This window comes from Euleptes europaea, chromosome 14, assembly GCF_029931775.1.
Source record: "Euleptes europaea isolate rEulEur1 chromosome 14, rEulEur1.hap1, whole genome shotgun sequence".
NCBI lineage: Eukaryota > Metazoa > Chordata > Lepidosauria > Squamata > Sphaerodactylidae > Euleptes > Euleptes europaea.
The window spans coordinates 35,744,153-35,771,526 of record NC_079325.1 but is presented as its reverse complement, the minus strand read 5'-3'; the positions used below and the strand labels follow the sequence as shown (position 1 = coordinate 35,771,526).

General features: G+C 46.0%; 1 protein-coding gene across 1 annotated transcript in view; it reads right to left on the bottom strand.

Annotated features, from left to right (window-relative positions):
• DENND1A (DENN domain containing 1A) overlaps nucleotides 1–27,374 on the bottom strand; it is a 263,127-nt gene that overhangs the window by 47,676 nt on the left and 188,077 nt on the right. Inside the window, exon 13 of the mRNA XM_056860470.1 lies at nucleotides 25,426–25,551. Coding sequence (XP_056716448.1) covers nucleotides 25,426–25,551 — 126 coding nt within the window. The remainder of the gene's footprint in view (nucleotides 1–25,425; nucleotides 25,552–27,374) is intronic.

Genomic DNA, 27,374 nt, shown 5'->3' with positions numbered 1-27,374 from the left:
CAGAACAGAAGCCCATCAAGAATAAATGGGCCATGCGCTTAATTAGACCCAACAGATCCCCCATCTCCTTTATGCTTCAACTATTTTTAAGTGAATATTTTATTCAATGGTTTATGTCCACAACCTGAGATTGAGTTTTGAAATCAAGGGTTGCTTCAGCCCCTTTTCTCTGTGCAACTATTCCCAAGTTGAGGAGCTGAAATGGGTTACCAGGGAGCCATCCAAACCAACCCCATTGCACTGGGGAGCCTATACCATTCCTAAAGAAAGCCCAACAAACACAGCACTGCTTTTTATGGCCCTCCAGTAACGGGGCTTAGGTAAAGGTAGTCCCCTGTGCAAGCACCGGGTCATTCCTGACTCATGGGGTAACATCACATCCCGATGTTTACTAGGCAGACTATGTTTATTGGGTGGCGTGCCAGTGCCTTCCCCAGTCTTCTACACTTTACCCCCAGCAAGCTGGGTACTCATTTCACCGACCTCGGAAGGATGGAAGGCTGAGTCAATCTTGGGCCAGCTACCTGAAACTGACTTCTGTCGGGATCGAACTCAGGTCGTGAGCAGAGCTTTTGACTGCAGTACTACATCTTACCACTGCGCCATGGGGCATACACCCTCTGTATTGGCAGAGCTGGCACAGTGTTGGCATGGTCAGTAGACAAGCTCTCCCTAAAACTGACACGTCTGAATTCTTTTCTCCCCATGTACTTGCAAAGCAATATGGCAAGGGTAATAATCTGCTTTGGCTTCCTTTGCTTTGGTAGCTGGGCAAGGCAGCCGTCCTCGGACTAGAAAACCCATTTGCTAATTGAGAATGCAATGAGACTTGCAGCCTCACAGGAGAAAACGGGCTGGGGAAGAGGGCAGGCTCAGAAGCCGAAGCTATTAGGTCCTCCAGGAGGGTTAATCAAAGGTGGTGACGGAAGGTAGCTGGGAAAAGGTCACATTTCTGTGCTCTTGCGGTGTAACGGTCTCCAAGGAAACCTAATTATCCAATGAAATGCAATGTATTTATGATGGGTATCTTATTCGCAGGAGAGCAGCTGGGGTCACCGGACTGGTGTCAAAAGAACAGCATCCTTCTGCACCAGAAATTCTCGCCGTTTGCTGAGGCAAAACCTGTCTTGGGCTGGAGGGGAGAGAAACAAACCACAAAGGCAAGACAAAGAGCAGACAACAGCAAGCGGAGCCCACAGCTGCCCAGGAATACATGGGAAAGGGTGGGTGAGTGCCACACAGGACTTGGGCTTCTGTCACTTTTGCCCACCAAAGAAGAGTGTCCAGGGGAAGCCAAAGAGAGTTTGTGCCTCAACTTCTGCCCTCTAGAACAAAGTGTGACTTCTAACATCTCATTGAGAGACTAAAAAAACAATGCAGATACTTTATCATCACTCTGTTGTCCCCCCACCATGAGACACCGAGCAACAAAAGAAATCACAGACATTCCCTGAGTCCAGATCTCTACTTCTCAGAAGCTCCCTTTGCCAGAACTTTGCAGGGTGACTTTTGGAGTTTGTGAAGGGGACTAGCTCTACTGACACTTATGCACAGCGCAGGAAGGGATGTTATGCTGCAAGGGTGATTATATATAGCTCAGTCATGTGATTTCACTCCCCCCCCCCAAATGACAGCTTCCTCACATGCTTTAGCCATGGAAACAGGGCAACATCAATGAGCTTCATCACAACAGGGGAGGGGGAAAGCTCCCATCTAATTAGATCACATGAACAGAGAAGCATCTGGCTCAGAGCACGGCCCGTTTACACATCTCCTTGAGTTGTCGTGGAGACAAACACATGACCAGCTCAGCGCTGAAACTCTGGGGCACGAGTCCAAAACGCACTCCTAACACATTCTGACAGAGAGCAGATGGGCAACTAGTCAGAGGGCCAAAAGACACGGAGATGCTCCCCTTGAAACACAAATGCGCACACAACGAGGCTTCCCGTCCTGTAAAGTCATGCTTACCTACACCAGAATTACACTCCCTACTGGTGTCAGAAACTGTGCTAAAGCTACCGTTACAGAATTGGCTGTTTCTTCAGAACACCCCACTCCACTCCCAGTGTGTTGTAGAAAAGAAAACCCAAGACGTGCAGAACGGCGCCTTGTGTGTTCCTCCAACACCTGCAAATCTGGATGGTTTCAATATTTCTGGTCATGTCTCGGAGAGCCCCCGATCACACCATCCATGTGCCATCGACAGGACAAATGCACGCAAACACACCCTCTCTTGGCAACAACCCACAGCTGTGGAATTTCCTTTTCTCGGAAAAATGCCAAAAAAAATAACAACAACCCAGCATCCACCAGAAAGTCTGCAAAACGTTGTTACTTGCCTTGGCTTTTACTGGATAGGGCTCAGTCAGGGGGAAAAAAGGAGGGAAAGGTTTCGTGGATACCTGATTTTAATGACTCTCTCAACTACGGTATGCATCTCTCGCTTGTCAAGTGTTGACACACACCCCTGAGACTCAGGAAGCTAGAAATGCAGATGAAGAACAAATTAAAAGCCACACCGGTCATTCGGTTCAGAAAGATGGGGGGGGGGAGGGCTCAGTGAAGACTGACCCTATCAAAGCATAATCCACTCTGGAGGGATTGCACAAGCTTTGAATTATGAACGAGAGCATTTTTTAAGAAGCTCAGAGTCCCGTGACCAAATGAGTCTGGTAGTATTTTTTCCTCCAACAGCCAAATCAGACTTCCCAGAGCAATTTAGCTTCTGCTCAAGTCATAGAATCATAGAGTTGGAAGGGACCACCAGAGTCCTTTCTGACGAGCAAATAACTTTGTTACCATTTGATTTTTTTAAATTTAAGATTCGAATCCTGTACGTGTTCAATTGAAGTTGTTTCTACTGGCTTGAAGTTTATAGATATTTGAATTGGCATGTGATCGCTTTCTGTTCTTGGTATGACCTGAAATGAGTTTATTTTAGCCACCAACCAAGGGGAGCACAGCCCATAAACTCTGTTACATTACAGGCATTGTCTGAACAAGGCTACTGTGCCTCACATGGGTTCATCTATTTGTTTTACAGACAGAAATCTGAAAGGACATTTTACTATTACAGAGCTAGAGTAGCAACTGCTTTAAAAATTTTTTTTTAAAAAAACTTGCTAGGAAATTTATTACATATATTCCAAGCAATGCAATAAAATGAGGCAATAAAAACACAAATAAGTACATTTTTTCCTACTGTAATACTGGGCCAGAGACTCCCATTACACATAGGCTCACACCATATTATTTAAAAGCTGGATAATCTTTGAGGGCCTGATTTCTTTCTTTCTCTCTCTCACGTGCCTTAATGTCACTCTCTTAAGAGGGTTTGGAGTTATTTTAAGAGTTAACAATTCATGTAATGGCCATTGTAAACAAGCACCATTCCAGTTAAACGCCCTCACCCATCCATCTCATCACAACCATGAGGGGCTTTGCTGATGCGGGCCATAATTAAAGGTTTCAGCACATCTACCTGGGAGAGGTATTTTTGCCTCTATTCCAGGGAGGACACCCTCTCTATGGAGAGCAGAAGAGCTCATTAATGAGGCTAATTAGGCGAAAAGGGGGAAGGGTCTGGCATCAGCTGCAGCTTAGAGCTGCTCATCATTAAGCTTGGTAATCTCTACCCCAGAACATCGGCTGATCTGGCTCCTCAGTGACTGACTGACATGGCTGAGGAGGCTTGCGCAAGTTAACACCTGAGTACCTGACCAGCAACCTTTCTTCCAGGAGGCTAGTGGGATGCTTAACCCCACACATCCCAGGAACAAGAGGATCCAAACAAAGGCTAGTAAAGGAGCTTCAGCTCGTCTGTAACCCAAAGCATGACTGGGCGGTTCTGGGGTCAGGAGGGGGGGACAGATTAAAGAAACCACCTGCAAGTGCATCACACTGCATAGGTCAGGGGTGTCAAGCATAAGGCCCGCGAGCCAGAGCCAGCCCCTTGAGAACTCTTATCCAGCCTGCGAGCCAGCTGAGGCAGCCACACTCACCCTAGTCCTGATTTGGGCTGGTAAGGCATGGCCCGGCCCGACCAAGTAACATTTATGTCATATCCGGCCCTCGTAACAAATGAGTTCAACACCCCTGGCATAGGTCGTCTGAAAAATGTGGCATGCAATCCTGCCCTTCCCCCAAAATATATGGTGAGGAACATTAAATTTTAAATGTTTCTTGTGTAGCTTTCAACAGCGGTGAACCCACAGCTGTGAAATTGCAATTTTGGAATGGTAACATACCACGATCTCAAAGAGCTAGCCTCTCAAATCTGGGGACCAAACAAGATGTGACTTCCTTTTCTTTCTTTTTTTGCAAATCTCATTCCTCTCAGTCAGATGACAGCTACTGGGAACTAATTTCCCAAGCGTCACAGAGGCCCAATTAGGATCAAGACTATGGTCAGAGTGGTGTAGTAGTTAAGAACAGTGGTTTGGAGCGGTGGAGAACCAGATTTGATTCCCCACTCCTTCACATGAGCGGCAGAGGCTAGTCTGGTGAACTGGATTTGTTTCCCCACTCCTACATACGAAGCCAGCTGGGTGACCTTGGGCTAGTCACATTCTCTCAGCCCCACCTACCTCACAGGGTGTCTGTTGGGGGAGGGGAAGGGAATGTGATTATAAGCCGGTTTGATTCTTCCTTAAGTGGCAGAGAAAGTTGGCATGTAAAAACCAACTCTTCTTCTTATGGTTGGGAAGAGAAGGGCCTTCAGTCTCCCCCCCCCCCACTGTTTTCCCGACCCAAACAGCTATGGAACAAATAATGCTTCCCATGGGCTGTTTCAGGTCAGGAAAATGGTTGAGAAGGGGGGGCTGAAGTTCCTTCTCCCCACCATGCCAAGGTCCCAATGGGCCCCCTGTGGCACCTGGGAAATTTGTTTCCAGCAGCTGTCATCTGACTGAGAATGAGGGTCAGGGCTGGGGGAACCCAGGCCTAACTCACACACACCCAAAAAAAGTCACACCTAATTTGGCCCTAAGGCAGTCTTTCTCAGACTCCCCATGAGGCCTACAATTGTAAGTGCATTTGGGTGGCTGCCTGCGACATAACCATGTTGACAGAGACTCACAGGATCAAGTCATTTGTGCAAATAGTTTCCATATATGGCTTAGGTATGTTTCCACAAACCAACACAACCTTCTTACTACAAGGGGTTGTGCTGAAGTGGTTACAACCCACCCCTCCAAACTGCTGTGTTACTTTCACCCTCGATGGGTGGTGAAGACAAACGTAACCTTTATAAAGCAGTGGGACTGCTCTGGAATCACCCTTATTGTGGGTCATCAAAATGTAAGCTTCCTTTCTTCTGCTGAAATGGTTGTAGACATGTTAAGTAGAAGCTGGAAGGAGAAGACCAAAGGACAAGCCAGCTTTGTCTGGTGGTACGCATGTCCACCTTTTCTGTCCTGAAACTGGGTTCACATTACAGCTTGAGAATTCACTGCAATCTCTGCTTTTAATATTAGTTCTGTCTTCATACCAGGTGGGCGGCTGAATGTATGGATCAGATTTAAGGAAAAACCAGAGTAAATTATTTGGCTAGAGGAACTTGTTCTTGTCTTATGTTTGACATGCAACATTTGAACTTGAACTCATCCAGACCCAATGAAGACCCACTTGGGAACATAATGTTGCTGTGAGAGGCTGGCCCGAGAGACAGGCCACTTCAATAGCCATTTCTTCCACTCTGAAGGAGAGGCTGAGAGGCCAATGGAAGATTTCATAGAATCATAGAGCTGGAAGGGACCACCAGGGTCATCTAGTCCAACCCCTTGCACAATGCAGGAAATTCACAACTACCTCCCCCACACACCCCCAGTGACCCCTACTCCATGCCTTGAAGATGGCCAAGATGCCCTCCCTCTCATGAACTGCCTAAGGTCATAGAATTAGCATTGCTGACAGATGGCCATCTAGCCTCTGCTTAAAAACCTCCAGGGAAGGAGCACTTACCACCTTCCGAGGAAGCCTGTTACACTGAGGAACCGCTCTGTTAGAAAATTCTTCCTAATGTCTCAGCACCATCCTCTATATGACAGCCCTTCAAGTACTTGAAGATGGTTATCATATCCCCTCTCAGTATTCTCCTCTTCAGGCTAAACATACCCAGGGGACTTACCAGGATTTGCTGCACTGTCTTGGAGTTTTCCTGCCTCACCAGAACTGAGGTTCATTGCCCACTGCTGGTAAGGCCAATATCATACTGGTACTTAAGACTTCAGTTAGGTGTTCTCTCTACTCAGATACGACCTTTTCAGCTGATTTCACTTGCAAGTTTAAAATGACGTGGTCAGCCAAAGCTCTTACACAACCGCAGCTCAAAACATGCAGTTCCACTGACTTCTGTTGACTTATACCCACAAAAAGGGATTTTTGACTGCTGGCAATGGAAAGTGAATTTAGATATTTTTTCCTGGGCTTTCCAATACCAAGAAAACCACCAGCAGTCGGGCTGCACCAGTACATCTACATGAAACAGAAGAAACAGCTACAGGGAGGTGAGCCTTCCTAACACACATGCAAGAATCCAGGTTATGCTGTGTTAATCTAATTCATACTTGCTGCGGGAGGGAGATATCAGTTCCATGAAGATAGAATACAGGATGTCAAAGCTCATTCTCTCAATCATCTTCAGAAGAGAGTGGCAATGAGAGGTGGTGATTTTAAAAAACAAATCTAGAATTAATTCTTCAGACAAGTCCATCACTTTGCTGGTTGTGTACATGAGTGTTTGTTCTCCCATTAAGAGACTCTGGCTATTCAACTACAATCAGATATTTCCACTGCACTGTTATGCCTCTTACCCAAATGAAGGTTTATAAACTGTTTAAATGTTTCTGATGCTTATTCCATGGAATATTGCTCAGGTCAGGTAATGCTTCTGACCCGGTTCCTGATTTCACAGCTTTAGCTTGCATTAAAAATATGCCAGACAATATTCATTAAATGATAGCACAATTAAATTAAACAGCTTCTCTGGACTCATCTAGTGTTGCCAGAAAGTTTTAACTGTTTAAAATTAGATCTCTCATTTTAGCAAATTTCTCTTTTTTGCAATCAAAAGTGATTGTTTTGGACTTCGAGGGCAACTTTCCGTTGACATGAATGTTGGACGTAATAGCATTGTGGTCAGTATTTCCAATTGGTGCAACAACATTTACATTTCACACCAGATCTCACTCAGAACCCAGTCCAGAGTTGCTATCCCTCTACTTTGCTCTGTGACCGGCTGTTCTAGTAGTAGTAGAAGTAGTCATAGAAGTAGAAGAGAGTTGGTTTTTATGTACCAATTTTCTCTACTTTTTTAATAGGAGAATCAAACCGGCTTACAATCTCCTTCCCTTCCTCTCCCCACAACACACACCTTGTGAGGTAGGTGAGGCTGAGAGAGCTCTAAGAGAACTGTGACTAGCTCAAGGTCACCCAGCTGGCTTCATGTTGAGGAGTGAGGAATCAAACCCAGTTCTCCAGATTAGAGTCCACTGCTCCTAACCACTACACCATGCTGGCTCTCTGTCATTTATGTGCAGTCACTTATGTGCAAGACACGCCCATCCAAAAAGTAAGGCCCAACAAACTGCCATGTCCGTCAAAGATGGGGAACTAGCGTGCTGCAAAATACTGAAGCGGCGGGACAGAACTGTATAGAAGAAGAAGAGTTGGTTTTTATATGCCGACTTACTCTACCCCTTAAGGGAGACTCAAACCAGCTTACAATCACCTTCCTTCCCCTCCCCACAAGACACCCTGTGAGGTAAGTGGGCTGAGAGAGCTGTAAGAGAGCAGTGACTAGAGCAATGTCACCAGCTGGGTTCATGTGTAGGAGTGGGGAAACAAATCCAGTTCACCAGATTAGCCTCTGCCGCTGATGTGGAGGAGTGGGGAATCAAACCTGGTTCTCCAGATCAGAGTCCACCGCTCCAAACCACTGCTCTTAACCACTACACCACGCTGGCTCATACAGATAGATGTGCTGAAAGTAGCAAGGAAAGAGAACAGATACTATGGCGAGATCTGTACATTTTGGAAAAATCTTCTAGTCTGAGCTGATGTCTTGACTGTTATCATTCATAGTCCCTCAAGTAATTTTCAGCTTTGTGACAATACCATGACAGGCTGCTTAGCCTGAAGGGAAGGACTGTGTTTTCGCCTACGTATGGTTGGCCACAACTTCAGCTGTTGCCTACGCTTTGCAGGGGTTCTTAAGAGATGTGACAATGCTAATGAATTGTATGAAGCAGCGCTAAGGCAACAAGCTACGAATGAGACTGCCAAGAATGCTTCAACTGCATGAAATCTGCGGACCTACATACAGCGACCGCCACAGTCCCCCCTCAACAGACACATCTTGATATTGAAATAGTCATATTTCAAGGTAAAGAACCTTCTTTGTATTTTAGGGAGCATCTTTATAGCAGGAAAGATTTGGAGAGTGAACAAGGAGACTAGCTTTGGGCAGGTGTGGGGCTTATGGAACAAGAAGCCACAGGCAAGGAAGGGGAGACACGAAGTCTTTTGGCAGGACAGTAAATATGCTCGGTGGGCCCAGCATGGCTCGTGGGCTGCTTGTTGAGGAGCACAAGAATAATGTGACCAAAAATTCTCTGATGTAGTGACATCAAGAACAAGATCTGACACAGCCGGCAACACATCCCCCACTGCAAGCCATAGGACACTGACTCTTATTTAATTAGGTGTAGTTTACATAAAGGAGATGAGAGAAGATAATGAAATAAGATTCGCCCATTAACTAAACTTGAACTTCCTTAAAGGCAGCAATATGTTCCCCATCCATCAGGACAGAGAGCAAAGAAATTTGTTTTAATTGGGGTTATCTTGGGGGGGGGGGCAACTGGGCTTCCTATGTTTTGTTTATTAGCCCTCAACTGTGTACAGCTGAATCGATGCTTGAAACACTGTGGTGCACAGTTATGCCATTTAAACACCTGGCTTGCCTTTGGTATTTGAAGCTGATGGGAAGGTGGATTTTTTTTTGAACCAGAAATACTAAAAGCAAGTCACATAGCTATTCTGATTTCCTGTCTCACATCGAGTATCCCGGAAGTCCTTTATTTACCAAGAGATCCAGCCAACAGCAGAATCCACAGTCATGTGTGGTCCAGCAGGTAGAGAACCAGACTTTGTTCTTGGAGTTTTGGGTTCAAGTTGCAGCCAGACTTTTAGGATGGAGTGCATGGTTCAGTGGCACAGCATCTGCTTAGCGTGCAGGAGGTCCCAGGTTCAATCCCAGCATCAGGTAGCAAGAAGGTGATGTGAAGGACCTCTACCTGAGAATTTGGGGAACCACTGCGAGATTAGACAATACAAACCTTGATAATCCAATTGTCTTATTCAGCATAAGGCACCTTCATGGGTCTTATCCTCTTATATTCAGTTCTCAAACTCAGTTCCTGAACTATAAATAAAGAAGGGATTTAAGATGACTCGAGCGGTCATATTTCTGCAAGGATAATGTTAAAGCCCATACCACCTATGACATGAATACATGTCTGCAAGTCATAGTGTGCCTGCTACAAAGACAACTGTCACAAAGCATGGAACACTCCAGCCTCCCCTGGCTTCTTCTCGCCTGTCAGTTCCCCCCACCCAGTCATCAAAATGGCTGCAGTCAAACTAGGGATCTGCAACACGCCCCCAGTTTTGCATCTCATATTTCTACAGCTGTACAAAAATAAAATCACTTCAAATTATATGCATTATTTATGCATTTTTTTGAAAGTTGTCACCTTTCTTTTATGTAAGCCCCCCCCCCCGTTATCTTCTCTGTAGAATTCATTCCCCAAAAACTGCTTTTCATTGGATATTTGTCAATTCCAAAATCGTTACACAATTCGTGCCGTGATCTTCGGAACAAATCAGTAAAAAGCTTAAATGCACTTCAATATGTAGATTGTTTCCCTAACAATGCACACTAATTGTATCTTTTTAACAGGAAATATGTTATTTAAAAAAGCCCCTCATCTTTATTACCAGCAATGGAGTTCAAAGCAGAGAAACAAACAAGCGTCTAAGCATCAAGGAAGTGTCAGAGGTAAACGAAGAGAGACCAGGTGAAGCACACGTGATGCATTAATTGTATTCCAGAAAAAATAATAATGGAGGCAAGACAGAAACAGGGCTCCCAATTACCATAACGGTGTCTACTTCATAATGCACCTTCAGTGACTTGCGAAAGGCATTTTTCCACCCATTGGAATTTTTGAGCGCGGCAGCTTTCCAGCTGTTATCTGCATAAACCTCTCTCGCTGTACATACAGGGCTTATTTAAACAGCAAGGAAAGTTACAATTTACAAAATGCATATTTCAGTCACAGCAGAAATATGTCTTTGCCAAAAGCAGCTCATTGCAGAAGGAGAGGAAGAGAAAGCAAGGCACTCAATTAGCAGGTAAGGAAACTTCCCCCCCCCCCAGCCGTTTTACTAGATTAACGCAGCTCCTTCAAGGAGCACGATTCAGCCAACCAGTCCACAGCAGAATTCACATGGCCAGCCCTTTGCGAAAACCCAGGGACACTGCAGGCTTTGAAGACTTCATCATTAAGCAGCCGGGGGGGGGGGGTTCTTCCAGTGGAGGAGGCCCTCCTGACACATTTATCACAATTTGCTTGCGGCTTGATCTGCCGCATTCCTCTTGTGAGGGGATCCACACACGTCAAGGATCGGTACCTGTTTTTGCTGGTAGTATTTATTCAACCTATCTTATTTCAGAGAGCACTGCTAATGACCTCACATGATCTGTAAATTTGTTCCAGGGTTTAGTAATTACTCCCACTGTAACTGATTTTAACTGATGCCGAGTTTTAGCTGATCCAGAATTTGACCAGCTCATTGCTGCCAAGCCCAATCAGCTGCAAGTCTCTGCCTCAAGTCTTCAAGGTAACTCTCAGTCTGGGCAAGCATGACCAGGAAAGCCCCAGGTTCAAATTCCGACTCAGCCACAAGTTTCCTCAGCATCTTTTTCCAAGTGACAGTTTTGTTTATTCGTTAACAGAAGAGTTCCTGGTGAACCCACTAAAAATCATCAATACAATACAATGAAACAGCTCGTTAGAACTGCATAGGACAGGAAGGAAAACAGAGTTTCACTTACCTGTAACTGTTGTTCATCTGGTGGTCTTCTATGCAGGCACACATTGGGGGGACTGCGCAGGTGCAGGCCAGCCACGGATAAGATTTGTCAGCTTCTAGCAAAAATGAAAGTGAGAGTGCTCCCCTTCCCCTTGGGGCATGTAGCCTTCCCGCCCAACGGTCACATGACCCAGGGGGAGGGAGCACTCTCCCCTCCAGTTCTCCAACCTGCCGCCACGGAACCAACCACATGTATTGCGGAGAGGTCCCACAGCGGGGAAGGAGGGAGGGATGTGTGCCTGCATAGAAGACCACCAGATGAACAACAGTTACAGGTAAGTGAAACTCTGTTTTCATCTGCGTGGCTTCTATGCAGTCCCACATTGGGAGAGTAGCAAGCTCGGTTGCCTGGATGGTGGGTGTGGGACAGTCACCGAAACAATGACTACGGCACGTCCCACTGCCACCTCTCTAGATGAATCCACGTCGACCGCATAGTGCTTCATGAAAGTAGAGGGGGTCAACGACGTCGCCGTTTGACAGATGTCTCAGAGGTCAATTTTAAGCAAAAAGGCGACGGAGGCAGCGTAAACTCTTGTGTAGTGTGCCTTGACCATGTCTGGGCAATCCACGTGCACGCTCTCCTACGACAGTCTAATGGCTGACGTAATCCACCTGGACAGGGTCTGCTGGGAGGCCCGGTGATCTTTACAGTGGTCGCTACAGCAATAACATATTAATGTTTTCCCCGCAAAAAAGTTTCTTTGTAATAAGAAGAGAGGGCCCTCCGTACATTTAAAAGAATAGAGCCCTCTCCGCATCGGAAGAAGGGGTCGGCCATAACACGGGTAAAACGATACCTTGTGTAGAAGAAAGCTCGGGTTTAAACACCACTTAATCAGCGTGAAATTAGTAACTGGTGAGGAACAACCAAGAGCCGCTAATTCTCTGACTGGCCGAGGTGATTGTGGCCAGGCAGGCAGTGTCATAGGATAGCAAAGAGAGGCCCCCGGTGGCCAAAGGCTCAAACGGTGTTTCATGAGTTGGGACAACATGAAGGGAAAACTCCACTGAGGAGCAGGTGGAGATACCCGGGGATAGAGGTCGATTTGTCCCCATAAAAAAACTTCTGTGAGTCTGGGTGTGAAAGAGAAAACACAGAAAGGAGAGTCCAACTCAGTGTGAAGGGCCGAACAGTAGTCAAGGGATTGAACAGTCCAGCATCATAAACATACGAGGTAGTGAAAAATTGACAACAGGAGAGAGGCAGCTCCATACAAACCATTGTCAGCAGCCCACAGGGAAAAATGTTTCCGCTTGGCATCAAGAAAAACGTCTCGTGGACAACTTAATGGGGTGCAGCAGCACCTGAGCCACCCTATCTGGCCAGCTTGATTCTGGAAGGAATGTGAGAAATATCTTGAGGAGGAACAGTACTCCCTTGAGTCAGGGGCATTAGAATCGTGAACTGAGATCCCCTGGGCCGGATGGTGCCACTAGGGTGCCACTTGTCCTGTCCATCCAGATCTTGGTAAGAACCTTGCCCAGCAAGGGGAAGGGGGGGATCAACCAAGCCATTTGGAATGCATCCCTCATGGAGCTTGGGCTGTCCCCCGTTCTGGAGCACAATTGAGGACACACTGAATTGTGCCGAATCACAAGAGTTACATTTGCGGGGTGCCCCAGATTAGGAAGAGCTAACGGAGACAACTTGAGTCTACAGTGAGTTTGTGACAATCATCAGGGTGATAACTTACGAAGTCTACGAGAATGTACTCGTGTCTGCGATGTGAATGGCAGTGACAGTGGAGCCATATGTTATGGCCAGTCCCAGACTGCGATGGCTTGTGTGCACAGCACATGGACCTTGTGCCACCCTGTTTGTGCTGGGCGGTGCTGTCCGTTGTGACCTGAACATGTCGATCCTCGAGGACCCCTGCAAAGGAGCAGAGAGGAAGCCTAATAGAATGAAGCTCAAAAAAAGCTAATGTGCAGGATAGACTCTTGAGCAGGCCATACACCATGGGCCTTAAGAGCCGTACAATGAGGTCCCGACCCTGATAAGGAGGCGTCAGGAACATATGAATCTGTAGAGCAGGTGTTTGAAAAGGGAACACTGGTCAAGAGGACCACCAGTCCAAGAGGCAATAACCGATGTAGGGATAGACAGCTTTTTGTATTGAGGGTCAATGTTCAGTTGGAATGCCGTCAGAAAACCGAGTGTGCAAGGGGAGCATCCGCAGACGAGCAAAGGCAACAACTGCAGTGGAGAAGCCATGAGTCTCAAGTAGAGAATTGTAGGGGTCGTTTGGAACCTTTTCTAGAACAGGTTAACTATCTTTCAAATGGAGGGTATTCCCTGTATTAGAAGGTAAGCTCTAGCTGTGGCCAATTGCAGGTGGGTACCATGATTCTATGGCCTTAGAAGAGGTCAATGGAGACTTTTATAGTTGACCAGGAGACCCAGGTCGGTTAGGACGGAAAATAAAAACTTCCGCCTGACTAGCACAGGCAAGCTCTGAGTAACCGACTATCGGCCAGTCGTCTAAGTATGGAAAATGACACATCCCTGCAGGGCCAGGTGTGTAACTCCCACAGATAAGCACTCATGAAGGTGCGAGGTGCCATAGCACGACCAAGGGCGAACCGCATATCCATAGTGCTTGCCCTTGCAGAGAAAACGCAAGAGACCGCAGTCTTTGTGGATTGGAATGTGCAATATGCATCACTCAAGCCCAACGGCAAACCACATCTGCTCATCTGGGAGTGGCAGGACCTTGGGTATTAAACATATGAGCAACATATGAATTTGTGCATCTTGACAGCGGCGTCAATTCCCCAGGTCTAGAGAGGCGCTCCCCCTCTTTTTGTCAACTAGGTAGAAACGAGAATAGTACCCGTAGCCCCAATCCTCAGAGGGGACCTCCCGGGTGGTCCCTTTCTCTACAAGTCCCTGAACCTCCTGTAGGAGTTGGGCGAGCGTCGGCGAAGTAGTGCAAGCTGGAAAGAGGTAGGGAAGCAGCATCTCGAGCTTAATAAAGCATCCATGCTTTATCATTTTGAGAACCCAATTACCATCAGTGATGGACATCATATACTGTAACAACCAGATAACCGGTCTGTGAAAAGCACTTGAGCGTCTAGCTACGCCTGCTTAGGTTTGTAGGGCGGTTGAGAGATGTGCTAGGACCCTTCCTGGGTCTAGGTGTGCCCAAAAACTCTCTATCCTGCTGGGCAGAAGTGAGAATGGAGGTGGAAGGTACCTTGGTACCTGTATAGGCGGGATGGTTGAGACTGGCTGCCGAAGTATCTTAGCTATAAGCTGGCACAGTGGGGCGATGCCCAAGGACTTAGCGGTTATCCTTCTTGAGACAATCAAGAAAGGCATAGTTTAATCGCTGAAGAGCGAAGTGCCCTCAAGGAGTGGTTACCCAATACGCAACGGAGGTGCCCTCAAGGGCAAGGTGCTAGATACACGACCGAGTGTCATACGGAAGGATGGGCTGGTTAAGTCAGCATGCCTCCGAAGGACTATGGACGAGGCCATGACCTTGCTGGAAGGGTCCGCAACGTGACGCGCCGCAATAAACTGCTGTCTGTCGAAGGTCATTTTTATGCTCCAAGCAGTGTAGTGTGATGGGCGTTGATCCTCTAGAAGGGTACTAATTTGAGATGAAATTCCATCCCAGAGGGTATATTAGTATCTGGCCATGATTGCCATGCAATAGAAATGTGAAGGCCAATGGCACTGGAAGTATAAATTTTTCTGGGTAAAGTCTCCAGTCTGTGTCCCTCCCGGTTAGGGGCAAGGAATGTGAACACAATTTATATTTGTCCGACAGGGCTTTGACCACCATAAAATTTGGGACAGGCTACTGGTACGGAAAATCACCGCCCTCACGGTGGATCTTGTAAAGGTTCTCAATTCCTCTGTTGAAGAGGGCAGCAAAAATGGCTTGGTCCGGTTAGAATCCACCACCTCCAAAATGCTTGTATCATTGGAAGGACCACAGGACCTGCTTCAGAGGAAAGTAATATACCTATGATGGTGGTCATCCGAGACGTCAGGGGGGGAATATATATTAGAACCTTAGCCAGACGAATCAATTCTGCATATAATCTCACATCCCCCAGAGGGGATGTGATTTAGTATCTCCTGCAATGTCCACAGGTGAGGGTTGAGAGGTGCGGAATTCCGAGTCAGAGACCTGAGTAGCCGTTGCATTGGACTCGGAATGGACCATATCCTTTAATGTAGAAGGAGACCTTGGTTGGAAGAGTCTCCAGGGGGAGTCTTTGCCTCAGCAACATAGGCTCCGAGAGTGTAGGTGCCGAGAACGTAGGCGCCAAGAGGCCGTGAGCGCCGAGAGGGTCGCCGAGAGGCCGTAGGCTCTGAGAGGCCATGAGCGCCGAGAGGGTCGCCGAGAGACCGTGGACGCCGAGAGGCCGAGGGCGCCGAAAGGGTCGCTGAGAGTCCATGGGTGCCGAGAGCGCCGAGAGGGTCGGCAAGAGACCGTGGGTGGCGAGAGGCCGTAGGCTCTGAGAGGCCGTGGGCACCGAGAGGGTCGCCGAGAGGCTGTGGGCGCCGAGAAGGTAGGCAGAGAGGCGGTAGGCTCCGAGAGGCCGTGGGCGCCGAGAGGGTCGCCGAGAGGCCGTGGGCTCGGAAAGGCCGTAGGTGCCGAGAGACCATAGGCGCCGCTTGTCCAGAGTCGGAAAAGCAACACCCTTATGTGGCTGCAAAAGGAATTGAGTGTGGAGCTGTTGCTCATCCTGGGACCTGCTCTGAACAAGAGCAGGGGCTAACCAGGGCATCCTGGGACCAGGGCATCCTGGGACCCGCTCTGAACAGGCAGAGGGGTTAACCAGGGAATCATGAGATGTATCCGCAAGCTCCGTAGATGTTGTCGCTCGGCGCCAAGAGACATCAACGACGATGGGAGATGCCGAGGTGAGTTAGATGCCTATCGGTACCGAGGTGGTGCCGGAGCGGGTCGGCGTCGAGGTGACTCCGCGTTCTGAGTGGCGGGGGAAAGAAAACTTGTCCGGTTTTCACCGATTAGAGGTCCGAAGGGAGGATTTGTCTCGCCCAGACGTACCTCAGATGTCTTGCCGAGTTTCCGAACGGGGAATTTCCCTCAAGGTGGAGGTAACCTCGCCGAGGACTCCATGTAAAAGTGATCAGTCCGAGTCTTCAATGCCCTCTGAGCGATCTAGCACAGCTCTTACATGAGGAAGGCAGTTTCTCTGTGACAATCAGACTTAATTATTTCTTGAAGAGAGGAGCCTTCATAGACTCCATAATGAAGGGAAGCTAAAGACACGTTCTCTCTCTGTGGCGGCAGAAAGAGAACTGGAGGGGAGAGTGCTCCCTCCCCCTGGGTCATGTGACCGTTGGGCGGGAAAGCTACATGCCCTGAGGGGAGGGGGAGAACTCTCACTTTCGTTTTTGCTAGAAGCTGACAAATCTTATCCGTGGCTGGCCTGCACCTGCGCAGTCCCCCCAATGTGGGACTGCATAGAAGCCATGCAGATGAAGAATTAGTTGCATGCTAATTCAATAAATATAGCGCATCTTTAAAAAATGATCAGAACAGTAAAGAAATACACAGCAACACAGACACAAAAAGAAATCAACAGAACACTGAATGGAAAGGACATTTTCCTCCTGGAGCTGAGAGCTCATTGTGTTTGGTGCCACACCAGTTTCTACAAGGAGCAAATGCCATAAATGAGGCGGCAGGAGAAAGCTCTTTCTTCACTAGCCACCCACCTCATCCCCAAGAGTTGGGGATCACGGCTTCTGATGCCATCACCAGACAGGCATCCACACATATGGGAGCTGGCTATTCTTCAACTATCCTGGGTTTTCAGGTTATTTGGGGCTCTGCAGGTAAACGCCAGAGCCTTCAAATGAATCCTGTAACCAGAGGAGTTCTTTTAACTGTGGTAAGAGGTGAATTCTATAATCAGCACTTCCAGATCCCTACAATCAGCTCTCTCAGCCTCCATCTTCCCAAAAGCAACATGGGAAATAATAATAGTGATCTTCCTTACGGGACATTTTGATGTACTTGAACTGATATATAAATGCTTATTATTATTCAAGTTATTACAAGGCTTATCTGTGCAAAACGGAGCATTATGCCTGCATGAATCCCAGTACTTTTCTTTCAATACATACTGAACTCCCCCCCACCCCATTCTACAGTACACTTGTTCATTTTAACACATTGTACTCCCAAGAGAAAATCCACAACTCTGCTTTCTAAGGCATCTGTTGAATTAAAAAGTAATAATTTTATTTTTTTGGTAAAGCAGTACATAATCGCCAGTGTGCCTTTCACAGAAAACCGTTCAGCCGTTTGCATTATTTCATGGGGCATGTTTGTTGCATCCTTTTGCATGTCCCCTGTGCACTATTAGTTGAGCCAACGTCTCAAACTTCTCCGCACAGCCGTGTTTTCCGAGTGCTCCGCTGCCTGCCAAAGCTACACAGTCTCAATTACAAGCAAAATGGGAGGGTGGAAGGCAGGGGGGGGCAGACTAGCAGTGTGTCAAAATGCAGAAATAAAATAAAAGCTTAGGAGACAGAGGAACAACAAAAAGACAAGTGTAAAATAAAGAGAGACAGAAAAGTCAGGTGAGGGAGTCCGAGCAGAATAATTTAGCAGCTGAACACCAAAATTCCCCCTTTGCTGATGCTAAAATATTATACTGCTGCTTCTCGTAACCCAAATGCTTCTAGAGTAACAGTAAGGTTTAAAGAGGCTTTCAAATAAAGTGGTTTTTATTTCTTCAGCATCCACCCAGGCAGCAAACATGGCCACAACCAAAAGGATGCGATATCTCAGAACGGTATCATACCAAATTAAAAAGTGGCCTCCAACCTTCTTCTATGACATTCTAAGAGCACAGGCACAGTCAAAATCTGTGTCAATTCTGCAGTGATTAATCCAGAGTTGCTATCCCAGCCTTCTTCCAAATTCAATCTGATTATCATACAGACACACCAAGAATCAGTAAAAAGAAACAAATGGTTCTTGCACAGACCAACACGATCACAAACAAAACTGCCAGGAGGCAAAGGAGTGCTTCTCTATTCCACCTAAATCTCTGGAAAGTTCAACACCTGCTGACGATCTCAAAGGGGGCTGACATTCCACCATGCCCTATGACTGTGGGAACCTGCCTTGTGATTACATGCGGCAGGAGATGCCTCCTCTCACAAAGAATGAGTGGAAAGACGACAGCTTCCCATTGCTCCTTATCATTTGTTGAAATAAGGCCGGATGATCAACAGTTGGGGAAGAGGATCACTTCTGGAGAAGCCTGCACTTCAGCAAGTATTCATTAAAACCTTTTAGCAAGGTCCCTCCAGAAGACTCAAAGAAAAGCGACAACAGTTTTGCAAAAGTATGCTGTCGTTCAAAAAACCGGTACAATATAATCAAGCAGCTCCACCGTGCAAAATGAAACACCCTTATCCCTTTGCAAGCTTAGTTCTCACACCAAAAAGTCTGCTCCGAGTGGAAAGTTCTTGAGTCACTGGCTGATGGCCAGTTCCAAGAGAATGCCTGTCGAACACATGAACACATGAAGCTGCCTTATAGTGAATCAGACCCTCAGTCCATCAAAATCAGTATTGTCTACTCTGACCGGCAGCGGTTCTCCAGGGTCTCAGGCAGAGGTCTTTCACATCACCTCCTTGCCTAGTCCCTTTAACTGGAGATGCCGGGGATTGAAACCTGGGACCTTCTGCATGCCAAGCAGGTGCTCTTCCACTGAGCCACGGCCCCTCCCCAAACAAAGGTAAACAAACGAAGCTGCCTTATTACTCCAAGTCAGGCCATGGGTTCAGCTCCTAAAACCTATGCTGACTTGGCAGAGGATTTTTCCAGCTCTGCTGTGTGAGAGTCAGTAGCTGGAGGTGCTGGGACTTTGTGCAAGCACTGACACCTGATCAATGTTGGAAGACCCACGCTGTTTATGGCATTTACAGGGTTTGCTTGCCCCCATTCTCAGAAGCAAGTTGGGTGAGCATCAGTAACAAAGTTTTCCCATTGTATCACCGATACAGTGGACCCTCCTCTTTACAGAGATCTGCCTGGTGCCCAAGCTGCTGTTCATTGGTGTCAGGCAAAGACATTTCTATTCTTCATGGACTTTCATGAAGCTATATATCTCCTACCCGGTTTGATCTTGCTACTTCCTGTGTTGTTGCTGTTTACTACAGGACTCTAATCTAGAGTACCAGGTGTGATTCTCCACTCCTCCACATGAAGCCTGCTGGGTGACCTTGGGCTAGACACAGTTCTCTCAGAACTCTCTCAGCCCCAGCCTACCTCACAAGGAGCCTGTTGTGGGGAGAGGAAGGGACTGCGATTGTAAGCCACTTTGAGAATCCTTATGGAAGAGAAAAGTGGGGTATAAAATCCTCCTCCAACTAGAATATAATCCAGATTTATTTCTGTTCACTCTTACTGATATTCAGGGTTTTGTTGCATAGTCATTCAGATTAGTTTTCTTTTTTATATATACTATTATTCTGTTAGTGATTCTGCTCATTTTTTGTTCCTATTCTTAGCTGATGGTTTTAACACATATCCTAAGCTGCCTAGAGAATAGTTTTCTTGTGAATGCCAGGCACCAGTATTTAAAATAAACAAATAATTGTTTAATTGAAGGCCCCCCTCGCTTAGAGGGCCTTTAATCCCAGACATACCCAACAACAACTTCTTACAAGCAGTCAAAAAGGGCAAGAGTCCAGTAGCACCTTAAAGACTAACAAAAATATTTTCTGGTAGGGTATGAGCTTTCTTACAAGCAGAAACCAGTAATTTTTTAAAAAATTACAAATATAGCCTATGATAAGAATAGAACATGTCCTCATTGTGTTAACCTTGTATGATGGGTGGAAGGTGGAAATAAATGAGGGGGGAAATAAAATGTTTATTAAACTCAAGCAAAAAGTTTTTTTTAAAATAGAGAAATGGTATTGGCAGCTTTCTACAGAACAATTTATCCATTCCATTAAGGGAAAGATTTCACTGACCTCAATTAACATACATGAATTTGGATTGCTAGGTGCCTCCCTCGCCACATTCCCTGGCATTAGCCAAGTCAACCATCGCCTCCTGCCAAAAACACGTGGTCCTGGAGGGATGGGGAGTTTCCTGATAAGGAACCTAAACACCATCTTACAAGGAAATGAAGGGCCACAGCTGGATCACAAAGTTCCCAATCAACGCCCTCAGTACTGGTGCTAAATATTCCCAACCCAGCACTGCTGGGTATTATTAAATTTTCCTCGTGCTTAATGGAGCGGGGGGGGGGGGGAATCTTTCTGCTTCTCTTTATGAAAAGGAGCCAACACTGGCTAAGGCAAGAGTAGGAGCATTCATTGTGAGAAACATACGTTCAGATGCACATTTGGGAAGCAAAAACATCAATAGAATGCCTGTGAGTATGCAGCCACTGGTCGAGGGAGCAATTAGGAGCCTGAAGAAAAACTCTTTGCTCTTCTATTCAACTGCTTCAAGAAATTTCACCACGGCAACCACAACAGGACACAGAGGATGGAGAGAGAGAGAAAAAGACACAGATGAGAAACCTCGTTGGAAGAATTTGACGTCATAGCATGGGCGCATTCAACTCCTCTCAAACATCCACCAGTGTGCCCATCTGTCCTTTTCTGGTTTTTTAGTCTTTTCAAACTACCGGTTTGCTTATTTATTGCTATCAGCTTGGACCTGACCATGTGCAAAGAAAAAGTGAGCGCATGACCATGGCAGAGATGCGAAACACCCATCCCTGTGTTTGTTACATGCCTCCTGCAGTCTCACCAGCCTTTGCATCTTCCACCCCAAACCTCTCGGCTCCTACCAACAATCCCCAGTGCCCCAGACTTTATCTTATGAGGTGATGCAACGGCACACTTAAAAAAGTTGGACACTGGTGCATGATAGTTTGCAATAGAAACAGAATATGGAACGGGGAGGGCAAGACTAGGACCATTTAAGGAAGCAGTCTTGACTTCATCATCAGTTAAAGGTCAGAAACCAAAAGAAAACAAAGTGAGCTGGGGTTTTGCAATTGGTTTTAACATGGTTTTAACAACAAAACAAAGAAACTACACCTACCATCTTAGCAGTGGAAATTAATTACAGTACAAGTACTCTGGATGTTTGACACTGGGTGGGGGGGGTAGCGATAAATTTTAAGATCAAGTGGAGGATCTGAGAATGCCTTAATGGCCAAGGCTAATGCGGAGTTGTGATCAATCTCTTAACGTAAGGATCACCAAGTGATAAAGGGCTATTTCTGAAAAATGGATCTCCAGAAACCCACACAGACCTTTCTAGTCTACAGAGTAATTTCCCCAGCCATTTCTTTATCCCCTACCTTCATTCCAGTGGAAAGGGTTTGCAAAGGATGACCTCATGGTAGATGGCTGATCTATTTGTCTACTTCTATACTGCTAGCCTTTTGTTGAGTAGATCTTGAAATACTTGAGGGCTGTTAAAACAACAGCAACTGCACTTGGAGAGCAGTATTTGCCCACTTTCTTGGCTTGTAGGTAAGCTAAAAATTAGCAGCCAATCCTGCTATCGGGCCTTAGCAAATTAGCAATTAAATTCATCAAGGATAGAACATCATGTGTACGCAAGTGGAAAGAGCCACCCACTTCCATGCTCTGAGATTTTATCTTTAATTCTCAACCAGAGAAGGTTTCAGCTGAATTCTGACTAAACAAGACTCAGAATTGTAAAGGAGTAAGCCATTAAAAACATACATTTAAACACCACTCTGCTTTCTTTCTTGTCAACATAGGATGAAATCATCAGGGAATAAACTTAACCACAGAGACTTCATTAAAGACGTTGGTTGAAAAAAAATGCAATGCAAAAGTTTCTACGATGTTCATTTCCTTTCTCTTTTCCCCTACGAGAAACCCAATGCAGCGATTGTGACTTTAAATACAAGGACATGCACTCCACCAACCGGCCAAGTCTTCAATGGAACAGAGGGAAGGATTGAATAATGGCCAACACAGCATGGTTGAGAACAGGGGGCAGGAAATGGAAAACCACGAGTGAAAGAGAAAAAGCGGCTCGCATTGTTCCACAAGCACTTGCCCAGTAGTGCTCCCAGTGCTAGAAGAGGAAGCTTCTACAACTGTTGTCGCACTTCCCACTTGTGCAACAGACTGAACAACTTCAGAAGTTTTTTCACTATTGCCTTCTATAAGAGGAGATGGCACCTTCACAGAGAATTCAAAATAATGTTGAGAAGCAGAAGTCGTTGGTTTGCCCATGCTTTCCTACCCAACCAAACCCCAAGGATGCTTACAAATATGTTGATTTATGAGATAAGGGTACAAATCAACAAAATCAGCATCATGACACCAATTACAATTATGCATCAATGTACAACATTCCGTAGGTCGCCGTGCAACCGTTACAACTCTCCCTCAACAAAATGTGCTTTAAAAAATTAGGTAAAGGGGGAAAAATCGCACACAAACACAGGAATTAAAGAGACGCCTTTTTCTCGCTCAGCCCTCTCTACTGCCTTCCCCAAAATACTGGGCGAAGAATGGGCTTGTTACTTTGACCACTAGGATTGCTAGATCTAAAGGTTGGGCCTTTAAAGAAGGGGAGAAAGTGAAGACATTTACTTTGCACCTCTCTGAAGACTAGAAAGCTATAAGGACACATGCCACATTCCATGGCCTGTGTTAAACCTAGCTAACTAGCTAGGATAGCTCAAGAACTAGCTATTACCTGCACACAGAGCCTCATAATGTCTGAGATGCCTAGAAGTCACAGAGCATTCATACAGATACTCTGATTTTAGAGGGAAGACAAAGAAGATTTGGTTTTTATATGCCGACTTCCTCTATCACTTAAGGAAGACTCAAACCGGCTTATAATCACCTTCCCTTCCCCTCCCCACAACAGACATCCTGTGAGGTAGGTGGGGCTGAGAGAGTGTGACTAGCCCAAGGTCACCCAGCTGGCTTCATGTGTAGGAGTGGGGAACCAAACCCGCTTCTCTAGGTCAGACTCCAGATCAGATGTAAACAGTACATAAGATTGATAGAAAATAGTGGTTCTGTAAAGCAACCAAAAAGACTAGCTGGGTGTGGAAAAGAAAACTCATATGGGGTCTAAGGACACTAAGAGCAGCATGGTAGGCAGGCTGGGGGAGGAGAGAAAGAGAGAGAAAGTAGCTGGGGAGGGCAGGAACCTAATGGAAGGATGGGAAGAGGGAGGAGAGGAAGTAGGATTTTGAGGGTCAAGGAGAAAGTGAGACTAGGAAGTCTCCTCGCACAGGGCCCATAGGACTGGGCAAGGTTGCATGAGAAGCTGGGGGTGGGGGGGAACAACTGTGCAGGAAGAGTTGGAGGGGGTTGAATAATTTGTTTTGAACCTACTGGCTAGATCTCTTGCTAAACTTATGTTTATTTGCTTATTCAAATGAGACAGAGTGGCCCTTTACACACACACATACGCACACAACAGATTTGGCTCTAACCACAAAGAAGCGCCTGCCTCTCTCTACCAGAGAAAGAACCAGATTCAGTGCGGTCTCTAGCCACTAGGTGTCACTCTAGGAAAGAGCACTGCAATATTTTTTTTACACCAGCTAAGGCTGCCCACAGTCCTCTGCCATTACCACCAACATGCAATATGGCTAATAAATAATTAAAATGCCACAATATTAAGCAATTAAAGTGGCTATTTATGAGGAAGACCAGTTGAGAGAACTTTTTAACCTTTAGCATTTCAGTTTAAAAAGCAAAATATGCAAAGTTGTATTTACAGTGCAGTGTTAACTTGGATGCAACAGAGAGGCACAGATAATCTAGCCATCTTTTTTATTTTAGCCACGTCTGACCCACATTTCTAGATTTATTGACTGAGGGAAGACCGAATACGCCAGTTCCTCAAAGTACCACTAAATTCAGGGACCTTCTCTACAAAGGACTGCACATGCATCAGCCCTGTTGAGTGGGAACCACTGGCTAAAGGCCACAGCCACCAAAACAAACCAGATAAGACTGCGTCTGAGCATGTGCAGAGTAGCTTTCCTGCAGCAGAACTTTGGATTGAAGGGTGTGGGTTTTCAATGGGGTCTTTGGATTTCAAAGAGGCTGTGGTCGGTTGCTCTTGCCACCAACTAGATACCAGCCATCAGTAATTTCACAGAAGCTCATCACCAATTCTGGGGCATCCTCTGGCAGCCATGATCCTACATCCTGCCCAGCACAAGTCTTGAAACTTTAATGCCAATGCTCCTGCTAAACCCTGCAATCCCCCAAGCAGGACAGGCACCCATGTGCCCCAAGTTGCTAGGCAACCAGTAGGAGGAGCCTCAGTACACAAGAAAGGACTGCAGAATGAAAGAGGCTCATTGGTGCCTGCCACAGATCAGGGAAGCTTAAGAGTTGGGGATCCACAGAGTGCCTGGAGTTCTTATTTATATGGCTGGGAATTAAAGCCACAGCTGGGACCTGAGGAGCATAATGCTCACACCTGACATTTTAATGAGCCATAGAGAAATACGCAACTACACGAATACATCTGCTGTTATATCTGGAGTCATAGGTATACACCACACTATACGGGAAGAAGACAAAACCACAAAGTCCTGCCAATTCAACAGTATTTTAAGCAAGCAATAGGAAAGGATGGTGAGAGCAATACATGGCCCCTGGTAAGAGGATTTGGACAAAGTGTTTCCTTTTTGCCAGATTCAGAAGCACAAATAATCCATTACCACCCAGAATCACAGATGAATGGGAGGATTTTTCCTTTTGTTGTCAATTGCAGACACAGAGAACGCTTGTACCGGAGATCCATGTGGGCTTGTTTACTTCATATGTGTACACCCAAGGGTCTATGAGTGATTGCACTGAAGCCCATGTGGTTGATACTACTCCTACCGCAGTACTGAGTAATGCTTTCTCACTGAAGACTCTCCTCTCACGCGGTTCATCTATTCCAGAGTCCCCATGTGGTTGCTTGTTTGTGTGTACTAGGCAGTCAGGAGATATTTGTTCTTCCCTGCTCTAGCAGCTATTTGGAAGACTTGTTTGCTTACTGGATTCTCTCTTTTTTTCTATAAGATCTACTACTTGTGTTCTCTTATTAGGGGATGCTGTAAGTACACCACACACACACATACACACACAGAATAAAATACAAGAACAGCGCTACAGCAGCACCCAGTGGCAGAAAACAAGCACTATAACATTAACAAAAACAGAAGCAAGTCACAGAGAACTGAAACCAGTTACCAGCACAGCAGTAGGCTACTTACAGGTACAATCTTCAGTGCACTTCTGTAGCTTCCAAAGAAAGACGCTTGAGCCTTCAGGAATGCTCTTGCCACACCGTCACCTGTGGTCATTGAGACTTTCTTCAACCTGCTCTTCAGAGCAGAGACCTGGGAACATCCAACAAGAAACCATTGAGTTCATCTTCAAGGAATGCAGGAGATACCATAAACCAGGACTATGGACAGAGGACTTTGGCTGCATGGTGATGGCCAAAGGACCTCTGGAAGGGAGGGGGAGGGAAGAAACATACTCTGATCCACCAATACCATATTCTCAGCTGCACTCTTCAAACCACTTGGATTTGCTATGAATCCTGAAGAAAAAATTACAGCCCATGTATCAGATGTAGTATCATCACCACAGAGAATGGTTTGATATGTTCAGAACTAAGCTAGCACCTGGCTGGGAAGTTACCTGGGATTCTCATGGATATTGCTCGGAGCTCCTCAGAATTAAGCCACGAATATAAGTCAGGAGACCATGCCTCTCTTTATGAGTCCTCTAACCTGCAAAGGTCCTCACTGAGGACCCTGTTCCATATGTCCTCACTATGTGAAGACATAATTGGCTAAGAACAGGGCCTCTATTACTGTTAGCCCGAAGCTCTGGAATGACCTCCCAAGGAGGGACCCATGTGAGTACATCCATCTTGGTCTTTCAGAAGGACTGGCAGAAGAAGTTAGCTATTTGGGAGACCATTTAGCCAATCAAGAAAGGTTTCTGCTTTTCTCGTTTGATCTACTGGGAACACATATTCAAGTTTATTTAACCCTTTGCTGCTTCCTTTATACTTTGTTTAGCATTCTGTTTTAGAATTCTGAATGGCTGGAAGCTGCCATGTACTTTTAAGAGAGGTGGGATAAAAGTGTCTTAAAATAAATGAACCTATTTTGGAAATAAAATAGTTCATGTCAGTATCAGAAGTGCTTTACAATTCTGATGTTGCTAATCCTCACAACACACCTGCCAAGCCCACCCAGTGAACTTTAGGAAAGCAGGAAAGTGATCAGGATCACAGGCGTCATATGACTGCATTTAGCAAAATTCAACAGTGTTCAAGATCACACTCTGTGGCTATGATAACGGCACAAGTAGAATATAATAAAGACTTCTGAGGTACCACCTCCATGTGCATCACTTTCGGGCATTTCCATTGCACGGGCTGAAATTCAAAATGGGGACATTTTACTGAAAGAGGGGGACACCCCCCCACACACACACACATGGCATCACATACTCTGACACTGGCAGCAACCTCCATCCTTGAAACAGCTGATTCAAACACAGGCTCTTTCCTTCCTTGCTTCTCCAAGGCTTTCACCACCTGTGCATCAGATTATTCCTCACTTAACCTTCACTGCCCTTTCCCTTTCATCCTGGAGGTGTTTAATTGCCTCCGATTCACAGAGCTGCACTTCAGGTGAACACAGACCAAATGGTCTCATTACCATTTACACAAAGAAGTACTCCACAATTGTAACTGAACCAACATCAACTCACACACCTTCTTCCGCTGGCCAAGTCTCACAGCTACCAAAAACATCCACCCTTACCTGAATGGTGGTGCGCCTTTAATCTTCTGAGCACACCCCCAGCCAAGTGATCACTTATTACCCTGTTCTATCCTCTTGATAAAATAAGCTGGTTGGCTGAATCTAGTATATTTTTTTAAGACTTCTGTGGTGTACTGATGAGCAACGGCATTTCTTCATTTCCAATACAATCAGGCAGCAAGTCACCTTTTGCACATTCATTTGCAACTTGCAATGGTCTCTTCAGATCTCAAGCATCTTTGCCTCCCCTCAACACACCATTTCACCTCCCCATCATCACTACCTTCATACCATTCTCTATTACTCCAGCCATGTTTATTTTCACGTAAAGTCTCTCTTTTTAAAATAAAAAACAAGAACACTGTGCATATGCTGCA